The sequence below is a fragment of the Artemia sp. Qi Xiang Cuo genome, chromosome 6 (assembly GCF_049724085.1).
Source record: "Artemia sp. Qi Xiang Cuo chromosome 6, ASM4972408v1, whole genome shotgun sequence".
NCBI classification, from domain to species: domain Eukaryota; kingdom Metazoa; phylum Arthropoda; class Branchiopoda; order Anostraca; family Artemiidae; genus Artemia; species Artemia sp. Qi Xiang Cuo.
The window spans coordinates 63,409,573-63,422,476 of record NC_142799.1 but is presented as its reverse complement, the minus strand read 5'-3'; the positions used below and the strand labels follow the sequence as shown (position 1 = coordinate 63,422,476).

At 34.8% G+C, this 12,904-nt stretch overlaps 1 protein-coding gene across 1 annotated transcript in view; it reads right to left on the bottom strand.

Annotated features, from left to right (window-relative positions):
- Positions 1–4,742: 4,742 nt before the first annotated feature.
- Positions 4,743–12,904, bottom strand: part of LOC148951494 (chloride channel protein 2-like) — a 163,559-nt gene continuing 155,397 nt past the window's right edge. Inside the window, exons 18-19 of the mRNA XM_089090912.1 lie at positions 10,228–10,455; positions 4,743–6,086 (exon numbers count right to left, since the gene is read on the bottom strand). Of these exons, the coding sequence (XP_088947038.1) occupies positions 5,838–6,086; positions 10,228–10,455 (477 nt within the window). The 3' untranslated portion in view covers positions 4,743–5,837. The remainder of the gene's footprint in view (positions 6,087–10,227; positions 10,456–12,904) is intronic.

Here is a 12,904-nt window from a genome sequence, read left to right as displayed (position 1 = left end):
TTTTTTTTTTTTTTACAAGGGATATGAATTGAAGGAAATAAATTCGCTGCTCTAATTTTAGAACTATCTGCTGAACTTTACGACAAAAAGTCGACGACCTGAACTGCTTCTCATAATAAGAATGAAAATTATGGCCTAGAAACCTAGTTTTTGTAGCTTCAACCCCCCCCCTTCCCCCCAAGATTCGCATTAATTTTAATTACCCGTCAAAATATTATGTGAATCTATAAATAGCCCTGCAAAATATTATATAAAACAATAAATTAAAATATATAAGGCAAAAGAAAAAAAACTATGTGGCATAAGTCGCTAATATCACTAAGCAGAAGGTCATAAATCAAGGTCTAGTTTTTTTTTTAATTTACACTACAAAATAAAATGAATGATAGTTGCATGCCTAGAAAACGTGTTATTTGTTAGGAGACTGCAATCCCCTACCCCTCTTCTTGCGACAAATAATATGTTACTTCCAATCTTTATCCCGTATTATCAAAATAAATTTCTACTATGACTAAGTGGGATAGATATTAAAGAGTTATAAGATTTGAAGCTTCAACAACCTCCCCTCCCCCCTCATTTTTTAAAACTTTCTTGTCAAAAGATTATAGAGTCTTATGCATCTCCCGGTAAAATATTATGTAAAAATAAGCACTAATACATATAAAGCAAAAGTAAAAAAAAACTACATTCCGTAAATCGTTATTAAGTACTTTATTTGCCCGTACGATAGTAGGCCCATCCCTGGATCTGCCATTGACTAAGTAGATGATTATATGTCAAAGTCCTTTTCTTATGATTTACGGCACAAAATAAAATGATTTTGACTTGTATATCTAAGAAGGACGCTATTTGTTAGGGGGCTACAATCACCTACCTTTCCCCTTTCGACAAAAAATTTGTATCTTCTTTAATTTTTCCTACATTTCTAAAAATTTTTTCTACTAGGGACAAAGTGCGATAAAAATTGAAGGGTCATAAGTCACATGCTCTTTCATAAGGCACATTCAGTGTGTTTGAATTTGAAAGTCTCTAGGTGAATAGAATTAAAAAAAAAGAAAACCATTAAATAAACTTAAACACAGAATGTGTATTCGCCCTCTCCTCCGTTGCCCGTGTTGGTTTGTTTATCAGTCTGCATCTATTAATTCATCCGCACAACTTCCTAAGAGAAGTATGAGAATTCGGATCTAAGCCCCTAAAAGCACATAAACCTATAATAAGTCTAAGTTCTTTGAAAGGTTCATACTACAAAATTAATCAAATGGTACTTACATATGTTTGATTACCAATCCTTCGCAGCTCTTTAGAAAATAGGGCACATTAACCATCCAGCGAACATTTTTTAAAATATCCGATTCTAAATTGCGACCCGCAGTTATAACTTTCAGTCTTGGGATTTCTGCTGCAGGCTCTTCTTGAAGAGATGTTTCGTTCAAGTCGAGTAAATGTTTTGGAAGTCGAGGTCTTCCAAGCTTTTAGTATATTTGCTTTAGTTTTACCCGTGCTTCTGTACAGTAAACAAGCCGATGCCTCTTTTATTGTGCTTCTTTACCATCTTTCACAAAGCACTTTTGTGAACTAATAAGGCCAATTTCTTTAATTGCCTTTCTCTTCTTTCAAAATCTTTGATCGCAACCTAATTTGACGGAGCATTCCTATTTGCATAATATGTTGAAACTTTCAGCTTTGATGTCAGTCGATACAAGTTAAAACCCTGAACGTTTATAACCTGAAAACCGGTAATCATTCCCACCCATTGAAACTAAATGTGCAACCGTCCAGGAGGTACTCATATAAAACTGATGGCAACAACATTTAAATAAATTGGTGAAAATGTCTTTTTTGAACTAATTAGGAAAAAAACTTAAAAGTCAAGTTGTTCCTTTCAATATCCTCTACAAGTCCGTGTTAAATTTATTAAACTTGTATTTACCGTTTCCTCATACAAGTCGAAATGGATTTTGCACGAAAAAGTCTAATTTAGAAAGCCAAGTAAAAAGTATTAAAAAAATAGCAAACTTAGATTATATTGCTAGATCAGGGGAACAGATAGAAACCAAAATCGATGCCTTAATGCGTCTGTTGTCGCCATACAAGCTAAAAATATTTAACATGGAAGGGATAGCCGGGATTGTTTCTATTCCGTCCCTCCTTAAACCCAAAACGACACTGTAGAACAGTTTTCAGCCAAAAGGACCAAGTCAATTTAAGGCAAAAAACAATAAACATTTGTCGCACATAAGCTGTGTTAGCCTACATCCAAAGAAAACCTTGCATGACAATGAATGTCACGAAATTTATGAATCGTTTGAAGTTCTGAGGGCGTAAGGGAATTTATCTACTGTTAAGTTTCTAACAACAAAACAGCTTTAAAACTGTAAAACACCTGAAATTTGCTGATTTTTAAGATTCATTGTCTTTAGGAATGAAAAATAGGCGAGAAAATTGTAGCTATGATAAAGAGAGTCAGAAACCAGACTTGCTCAAGCAGTATATGAAGATCTTCACCTTGATTGCAACAAAATTCATATTAATTTATGGAGTATGGTATTTGTCACTTTGTTAAATTGACAAACTGTCACTAGCTAGGCTAACCACCAGGGTTTAGAATATCAACAAACAAATCAAGTTCCTTGTTAAATTCAACTTGTATTTTGTTCTTCTTTCTTTACCTCTGTGTGATTATCTAAACAGACTTTCTTTATATTTTTAGACGCAATAAGTTTTTGTAATGATCCAGCATAAATAAGGAACATACAAATACTGTCATCTCCAGCTCAGTTTAAAAACTACTCCCGGGCCATCTCTGTTTAAACCGTCTTCAAAAAGAATTTTTAACGTCGGCTTCTCCTAATTGCTTTGAAACCCTCTTACAGGTGGCTTATAAGAAAAACGATAGTAGAGAAGTAAAAAATTAACTACAAGAAAACAATTTATTTGAAAGAATACGTAAATACATAAAAATAGTCAAAATATTTCTATTGGAATCACCGGTTTTCGACTAGGACCTTACGAACACAACTACGCTGTATGGATCAACTCAGATCAAACGTAATGGTACACTAAAGCGTAAAGAAAGAAATAGCGTAAAAGAAACAAAAATAGCGTAAAAGCGTAAAGAAAGAAATAGGTAACACATTATCACATTATTAATACCTTAAATTTCTACTATTTTAAAATATGCTTTACAGATTAATTTCAAATGTTTTGACATTTCTGTCACGTAATAAAAAGTAAAAATAGTTTAAAGGCAACAGATAAAGCACAATGCAAAATTGTTCATGGAATAGAATTTTTTGAATAGAATGATGAAAATATGGGTTATAGGGGTGCCCACAAGAGAGGGCAGGTGACCAAAAAGAAAAAAAAATTACCAAAATTTCTAAACTTTGTCAAACTTTAGCGTTCAACCTCACAAAATGTTTTGGAGAAAGTCCTACATTAGCAGTGCTGCACATGAGAACTGGAAAGAGCCAGGGAGAAGGGTGATGAAATTCCCACCACCCTTAAAAAGGGAGTAAAAAAGAGAACTACTTTGAGACCGAAGTACCTTTCTATTTACTCACCAATGTCCTTTGATCTGTTTAAAACCATGTTTTCATTTTAATGGAAATATTAGAACCTAATAATACATTTGAAGTCGTTGAATTTATTATTATCTTTATTTTTCATTAGAAAAGTGCCCCCCCCCCCTCCATGGAAAAATTTACTGGCAGAAGACACATAAGACGCAGAAGACTCATGACAGAAGAAGTCGAATGAAGAAGAAGACTCATTAATATCAGTCTTTAGACGAAATTTTGCTCCCAAATATGGAGCCACTATTCTGTGACTAGGAGAGGGAATACGTGAGCAAGAAATCGGAGGGACTTGGAGACTTTTCCCCCTTAAAACCTCGAGATTATTATCATAAAAATCTTGAGAATTTGGAGTGGGTGAGGTACGACTGGAACTATAGGGGAAAAAATTTATCGCCCCTTTGAAATGAGACAATGCAACGAATTAGGCTACTCCTAGAAACTCTGTGAACTACAGATTAAACCACCCTGTTGTAACGTGCTTAAGGAGTTGCAAACCGTGAGTTAAATATAGCCAAGAGACTGCCACTACTTTGCACTGCTACGCTGGCCTCAAACGAATTTGTGCTGCGATGATATTTTATTTTTTATTTTTAATGAAACGGCAGAACTGACCTATTGATCCCTGTGAAATGTTGAGATAAACAGTAATAAAAACTCTCAACACAAAACAAATTATCCTAAACAATTAAAACAGAAGAATATAGATATAAACAGATGAATATAAACAGAAGAAGAAGAATATAAACAGAAGAATAAATTTTATAAATGTGCAGCACCCAAGGATTGTTAGGTTTTAAAATTCTAAAAAGTCCGAAAGACAGAGTACGTGACTTAAACAGGAAAAGTAAGCCAGATACAATCAGAATTTATTTTTTGTAAGAATTTCGATATTATTGGTTGTTCGAAATAAGACATTGAAACCACAAAGCATGATTCATAATTTCCTTTTTGTTTTATGAGTCATTTTGTTAGGAGCAACTACTTTATATAGAATGAAGTATAAAGGAATGAAGTTAAGACTGGTTCAACGTCCAGTTCCCAGGCTTTCCAAATAATAATTAATTATAATAAATTGCACTATGCTAAATTATATAGTAAATATAAATATAATAAATCCTATTTAATTGTATACTAAATATACTAAATTATATCCTAATATACTAAATTATATACTAGATACAACAATACGCTAAATTATAGCAGTTACCAGGCCAAATGGAGAAAACTACTGCAGATTATCCAAATTGGGTTTATTTTACAGTTTCTTTTCTTTTACTAAGCCAATTCTCTTCAAATCATTGGAAAATTAGTTGAACTGATTTTCAAATTCATTATCCACATGAAAATCCCAGAAGCCCAATTTTTAGAAACTAACCCATAGTGGCAGAGAAAATATCTCTTAGAAAATATTTTTAGAAATAATCTCAATGCATAAATCAGTTTTTTAAACTTCTATATTCAGTCCTTTTAAACTTATATATAAAAGTTTTCATTAGTTCAATATTACTTTACATATCAGCTGTACAGGAATTTAAATTATTCCATAGTGATCTTTTCAATTTCTGATTAGAGAAAGTGAATGCACAACAGGGGTGGGGACTAAAAATTTTCTATGAATTTAGTTTGGTCTTTTTTGCACAAGTCTGTTTTTCTTGTTCATTACTCTAGTTCTTACTGTCTGGCTCAGTCAATAAAGTTTTTAATTAATTGATTTAAAATTAAAATTTTAAACAAATTTACTACAATTTAAGTGCAAATACGTAGGAAATACGGAGAATTCTAGTATACAAAAGTGCTGGTACGTCTAACGCTATATCAAATTTTCTATATGACTGAAAAAAGTGTAGTTATTAAAAACCAATACCTTGACGTGGCAGGTACTATCCTATGAAAAAAGCCAGGAAGAGTCTAGGCCTGAAGCGTTTTTGTGTTGAAAAACTTCTGAAGTGTTGAAAAACTTCTGTAGGAAGTTTTTCAAATTTCTTCAGATGACCTTGTTTACACCGTTTTTCATTGTTAAGAATCATCACCTGGACATAAAATTCCTCCCTTCCTTCTTTTTAAGTAGCATTCTTTTTTTCATAGATAGATTTCTTGTTTTTTTTCGTAAAAAGGGACTGGTCAGATAGCTGGATAGGCAGATTTGCCATCTTCTGTCGGAATTTGACCTTACACTCACTTTCGAAGAATTTTCTAGTGAAAAAGTATCCCTCCCCTTTCTCCCCTAGATGCACTGTTGGAAACAACGGCTTTTCATTAGTCTTCTTTAGCGTTCTCTGCTCTATTAAATTCTCCAGTTTCTGTATCAAATTCATATGTTAATTTGGCTCCATCTTCTTCAGTATTTTCCTGTGCATTAATAAGCTTTGATGTCTCCGGAGCTTGTGAAGGTGAGTCATCTGTTCTTATACTTGAGTCATCGTTGGAAATATTACATTCTAGTGGTGATATATGCTCTGAAGGACGTAAAACTCCAGAGTTTACATTCTCAATTGCTTGTCTGAGCTAGAATAGAAAATAATAAGATGTAAAGTCACCATAAGAAAATAAATGTTGACTATGCTGCTCTTACAAGTTTTCACGTTCCCAATTTCATACGTCATTTCTTTATATTTTTAAAAAAATGTTATCTTAAATTTTTCGTGCAACTGAGCCTTTTTATAAGTGGTTCTTATAAGAGGTCGGCCTTTTATAGCGCTACCTATAGTAGAGACCCACGTGTCTTCCATATTTTATGTTAAACTTATTTATTCCCAGTATGGAAACAGTGATCATAGAAACTGGGAGAGAGACACTTTTTGATTGGAAACTGAAAATTCTAGCGTCGTTTTATAAAGGCTAAAAGTATATTGAAGGCAACGAACCCTTTTTGTGCCTTTTTGGACTACTGGCCCTTTATTACCAATGGTGCTGGATCAAATATCAAAATAGTTATTTTGTCAAAACTATTTGAAAGGTGTAATAAACTTGCCTTAGACGATGATATTACCCCCAAATCCACTGAGGAAAAGGCTTTAAATAATGAAATTGGCCAATAGTTTGCAGGACCCCACAAATTCGGTCACAAGAAGCAACGAAATATTTTTTTTTGATCGACTTGAGAGTTATACCCAAAAAGTCCTTGGATTAACAGGACACCAACACGAAAAAACAGTTCCCCCAGAAACTGGACCCGATAAAGGGCCAAAAGACATTTTTACAGGAAGGCTTGAAACTTACAGTCGATAGTTTCTGGGTCGAAGTCGAAAGTTTCACAATTAATAAGTGAAGAAAAGAAATATTGATTCACCTCAAAATGAGACCGAAAACAGGGCCAAAGGCCTATTTTTGAAGGGACTGAAAACTAAAACTGTAAGTTTCTGGGCCAGGAAAACTAATATATACAAAAACAGCTCTAATCTGGGTACACAGATTCCCCAAAAAGAGGGCTTCAAAAAGGGAAAACAATTTCTTTCTGATCAGCTTGAAACCTGTATCCTTGAGTACTTCGCTCCCAAAAAAGGATCCCAAATATAATCATGATCAACGGTCTATCGTCGCCTATAGCATATAATCATGATTTTTCAATGAATTATTTTTATTTTCTTAAAGAAAGAGTTCCCAAGTTGAGATTTCTGAGACCTGACCACAAATAACGTTCCCGTCGAGAGTAGGTTTATTAAATGAAAATTTTCTTTCCATGCATTCAGATCAGCGTATTGGAACCTTAAAACACTGCTTTATTTTTACAGGCGATCATAAATGCATACGATTAGCATATCAATGAATTTGATCTGTATTTTATTGAATAGATGTTTAAAAAACCAAAAACACTTCACAAGGGCACACAATTCTAAAAAATCTACTACTACTACTACTAACAACTCATCGCAGCACCTAGCCGCCTGAGGCCAACACAGCTACGCACGCTCCTCCTCCACCCCAATCTATTCAAATCCTCCCTTTTTACACCCGCCCACGAAGTTCCCATTTCCTTTAAATCTTTCTTTATGACGTCCTCCCAACCCAGACGGGGACGACCTGCTTTCCGTTTAGCCCTAGATGGTTGGCCGAAAAGAACAATCTTCGGCAATCTGTCATCCTTCATCCGAACAACATGCCCTAACCACCTCAACCTTTCTTTCATTATAGACCTAGAAAGTGGTATTGAACCACATTTTTCGTATAGCCTATTGTTTTAAATACGGTCAGTCAGCCGGGTACCCAGAACAATCCTTAAGCAATTTCTCTGGAAAACATCTAGCAAATCTTCATCCGCTTTTCGGAGCGTCCATGCTTCAGAGCCATATTTGACCACTGTCATCACTGTAGCTTCTAATATTCTAATCTTGGTTTGCAGACTTATCTTCCTATTCTTCCAGACTGTTTTTAACTGTGAAAAAACACCCTGAGCCTTGGCTATTCTATTTTTAACATCTTCACTGCTCCCACCATCTTTACTAATAATACTACCAAGGTAAGTGAAACTGCCCACCTGATCAATCTTTTCATTACCCAACGTCACGTTTTCATCTTCACTTATTCCTAGCCTTAGTGACTTGGTCTTCCTAACATTAATTTTCAAACCAATACTAGCACCCTGAACTCGCAAAGCCTCTAAAACTTCATTCATTTTGCTCACACTTTCATCTAGGATGCTTAAATCATCAGCATAATCCAAGTCCAGGAGACTTTTTCCTCCCCATTTGATTCCGTGGTCTCCCATTGCCTTTCCTGTGCTCCTTAAAACAAAGTCCATCAAAATAATCCATATAAAGGGGGATAGAACACAATCCTGCTTAACTCCTGATTTAATACAAAACCAGCTGCTAACCTCATTTCCTACCTTAACCGCAGCAGTGTTATTCTCGTACATAGCACTAATCACTTTAATGTATTTGTCTGGTATACCATACAAGGATAAAACCTTTACTAAAGCTCCTCTATCAACAGAATCGAACGCTTGCTCATAATCTATAAAACTGAGGACCAAAGGTGTTTGAAAACTTAGGCACTTCTCAATTATTAACCTAAGAGTGAAAATTTGGTCAACACATCCTCTACCTTTTCTAAAACCGCACTGCTCTTCTCTTAAAACTTTGTCTACGGCATCTCTCAGTCTAAAAAGTATCATATTACTAAGCAATTTGCTACCTACAGAGACCAGACTAATGCCTCGATAATTACCACACTCACTTTTATCACCTTTCTTATAAATTGGCTTAATTAAGGTTTTCCTAAAATCATTAGGTACTTCCCCTTTTTCAAAAATCATATTCATAATCTCCAATAACTTATTTCTAACCTCAGAGCCACCATATTTAAGAAACTCATTTACTACCCTATCAGCACCTGGAGCCTTATTATTCTTTAATCCTTTTAGTACTGTTTTTAATTCCTCCTCACAAAACAAATCTTCCTTCACATCCAAGGTATCACAAACTTTTTCATTTTCCTCTATATTTTTTCCTGCAACTCTATGCAAATCTAGGGGGTGGAGTATTCTGTTTTTTTTTTCGATTTTTCACTGAAAAGTACAAAAAGTGTTTTATTTTCAAATCTGGGAGAACAATTCTATGAAAAAATTGCTCCTCTGTCTCCCCCTCACTGATCCAGTGTCTATACTGTAGATGCTAAGTTATGGGGGTATTTTAGAATCAAACATTTTGCAGGCATCAAGACATGGCTAATTGTAGAAAAAGCCAAGACAGATAGTCCAAGTGATCAAGAGGCAAATCTGGGTTAAGCCCTTTTTAGGATTGTATAAAAATGATGCCATTTCATTTGTCACGAGCCAAAAACCAGTAGCCTGTAGAGCGTCTGCGTGGATCATTTATTTGTGTTATTACCCATGTTCCGAAGTCTATTTTCCATAGATCATAAGCAATTACAAACAAAATTTATGTTTCAATGTTCCAATTTTTTTGGAACTTCCAATGTTTCGATTTCACCTTCAAATCATGAGCCTTCCGTAATTAATCAAAATCCTTCCGGTTTAACTAATTTTGAAACTTTGCCTTTCATATATTGTAAGGATACTCGTTTCAGAAATTCAATGCTGTTTCATCAATCATCACCTACTCTATTTATTTGGCTAAGGGCGGCACACGTGTTTAGTGGCAAGAGGCACTGTGTAGCTTCCGTGGAAAAATCAACGCATGTTCTTTGCCACTTTTCTTCATTACTTGTTTCAGTTGATGGATTTTGGAAATTAAGCATTCATATAATTTACGAACAGTGCGTTTCGGAAATTTATAGGCTATTTTTTGGTGTATAATGTGTACTATATGCCACAGCGTAAAGAGGGATTGTAAAGTGACAAGGGGTAATGCTTAGTAGACTTGGAAAATAGTTTTATTATGTCTGAATTCAGCTTCAGGCTTTTCTTTTTGGCACTTTTTACATTAGGCCTTGGTTATCAAGACTTGAAAGAGAAAAATAAGTAAAAAAAATGTCAATAATAAAAGAGAAATGCAAATAGAACTAGAATTATTTGTGAGTACTAATTGCTTTACTAATTTTACTGCAAGGATGCACTTGAATAATGGTTAATTAATGGTTAATATTAAGGGTTAATAAATGGTTAATCAATAAGGACAGTACATAATTGCCCATTATCAATGAAGAACAAAAACAAGAAATTAAAATGAGATTTAGCAATAAATACCTCAGGTAAAGCTACCACTCCCACAAGCCGACCAATAGCAGTTACATAAGCGTGATTTACTCCCACCATACTGAAAAGGGCATGCACTTTAAGAAGAGACGTCCTTTCAACTAATTGAAATGGTGCCGGGTCAATATGACACTGGGTCAAGTCTACTGGCTTCTCCATTTCTGCTTCCTCCCATAAGGCTTGCTCCTCTGGAGACATATCGATCACTCTGGCTTTTGGCTGTAAAAGAGAGAAAGAAACAACGAGGTAAAGGCACATTGTTCAGACACGCCAAATAAGAGGGCCAAAGATCCATTAGCCCCATTTCCCCCTGAAACCTCGACATTTTAGCAATTTCCCCACAGTTTCTTATATCTGCCACATTGTATGCCCGTCTTTCGACTTTTTTCATGAGAAAAAGTGAAATGGACCCAGAAAAGAGACTTCTCTCTCCTGGGAGAAAAAGGAAGTCCCCTCGCTGCAGATAAGAAACACCCAAAAATTTTCCTACTTCTAGTAATGTATATAAGCATGAGAAACAAGAGAAAACCTAAGCTTTGACACCATGGGCGCAGGGAGGGATGCAGCTCCCCCCCTCGACCTTCAAATTTACATTAGATATGGCTGAAAGAGCAGATGGTTGGAAAAGCAGTTGATAAAAGGCCCTTCCATCATACTATTGACTGCCCCCCCTAGACAATATGCTGCCTACGCCCATATTTGACACTAACATAGCTGTCATAAGTTTGAAAATCCAACAAGCCCCACAAGTATTGTCGGAGTGGTTAGTCAAATCACAAAAAAAGGTAAAAACTTCATTTAAACTCATAGATATTTGTGATAGGTAAATGTAATTATAATCAAGCTGAAGGCCACTAGATGATAACTTTTGCAGAGAATCAGCTTCATTTTTAAATCGTGTAAGCCAAATTATATTTTCGTTTCGCATAAGAGAATTTATTCTACAAATTCAAGGGAAGAAGACAAACCAGTAAGTACTGACCAAGTGGTTTAACAAGTATAAAGTCTCGGCAATTACAGAAGCCAAATACCCATTCTAGATCATTGTTAAAAAAGCATGAGCAGTGCTACAAAGCTCCAGTGCACTACATTGCTTGTGGGTCCATAGCACCATGAAGAAATAACTTTATGGGGGTGGTAAAAAAAACTGATTCAAAAGTGTAATGCACATGAAGTTTATTTGACATATGAAAAAAGCGACTTTCTATTTCAGAAAGTAAGACGAAAGTTATGTAAAGAAAGATGCATAAGAAAGCAATATTTATTCAACCTAGAAGGAATTTACCTGCAAGATATAAGAAAATGAATATAAACACCTAATGAGATGAACTTATTACTGTAAAGCTGATAATGAAAGATGTATCTTTTATATGTTGATTAAATAAAAAAAACAAGTTTTTTTAACTGAAAGTAAGGAGTGATATTAAAACTGAAAACGAACAGAAATTATTCCGTATATGAAAGGGGCTGTCCCTTTCTCAACACCTCACCCTTTACTCTTAAGTTTTTATTGTTTAAAAAAAATAAAGTTGCAAGAAAGAGTCAAACTTTAGCGTAAAGAGTGAGGCGTTGAGGAGGAGACAGCCCCTTTCATATGCGGAATTAATTTCTGTTTGTTTTAAGTTTTAATGTCACTCCTTACTTTCAGTTTAAAAAACCTGTTTTTTTATTGAATTATTGAATATTTTGAATTAATACAGGTTTTGATTTTGGATCACCGTACATGAAATTTGCATATTAATTTTACTTTTTTTGGTTAAATGGCTTTCTCGAAAGTTGTTTAATTTTATTTACGAACGTATTTATTAGTAATAAATATACGTAACTTACGAATTAACCTACGTAACGAACTTCTATATTCCTATATTTGTAATACATATATTAGGGGGTTCTCCCCCTAGTCAATACCTCGCTCTTTGCGCTAAAATTCGAATTTTGTTCCAATTTTTTAAAAATAACCCCTTAATCACAAAGGCCGTTAATTATAATAAATAGCTCTTATTAAAAAAATCTTACTAAAGCTCGTACTAAAAAAATCTTTGGCTTAAAGAGCCAGGTATTGACTAGGGGACGAACCCAATCATGTACGTAAAATTTTCTGTTCATTTTAAGTATTGATGTGGCTCCTTACTTTCAGTTGAAAAACTTGTTGTTTTTTTGTATTTAATTTCTAATCGTTTTTTTTAAAATAATGCTGGAAAATCCAGCGCCCCCTTCATAGCAATGTCCCTTCCCCCATTAAAAATTCCTCCATGGAAATATCCTCCCACATAGCCCCCCAATCCCCCCCCAAAACTAGAAAACATCCCCCTTGAAAATGGCTGTATACTTCCCAATAACCAATACTATATGCAAACGTTGGGTAAAGTTCATAACTTTCAGCCCTCCCCCCAGGGCTTTGGGGGATTAAGTCATCCTAAAAGACATATTTATTATATTTTGGACCATGCTGAACAAAAAGGCTATCTCAAAATGTTGATCGGGTGACTTTGGAAAAAAATGAGCGTGGGAGGGGGCCTAGTTGCCCTCCATTTTTTTCACTTAAAAAGGGCACTAGAACTTTTAATTTCCATTCGAATGAGCCCTCCCACAATATTCTAGGACCACTGGATCGATACGATCACCCATGGGAAAAAAAATAAATAAATGAACACGCATCCGTGATCTT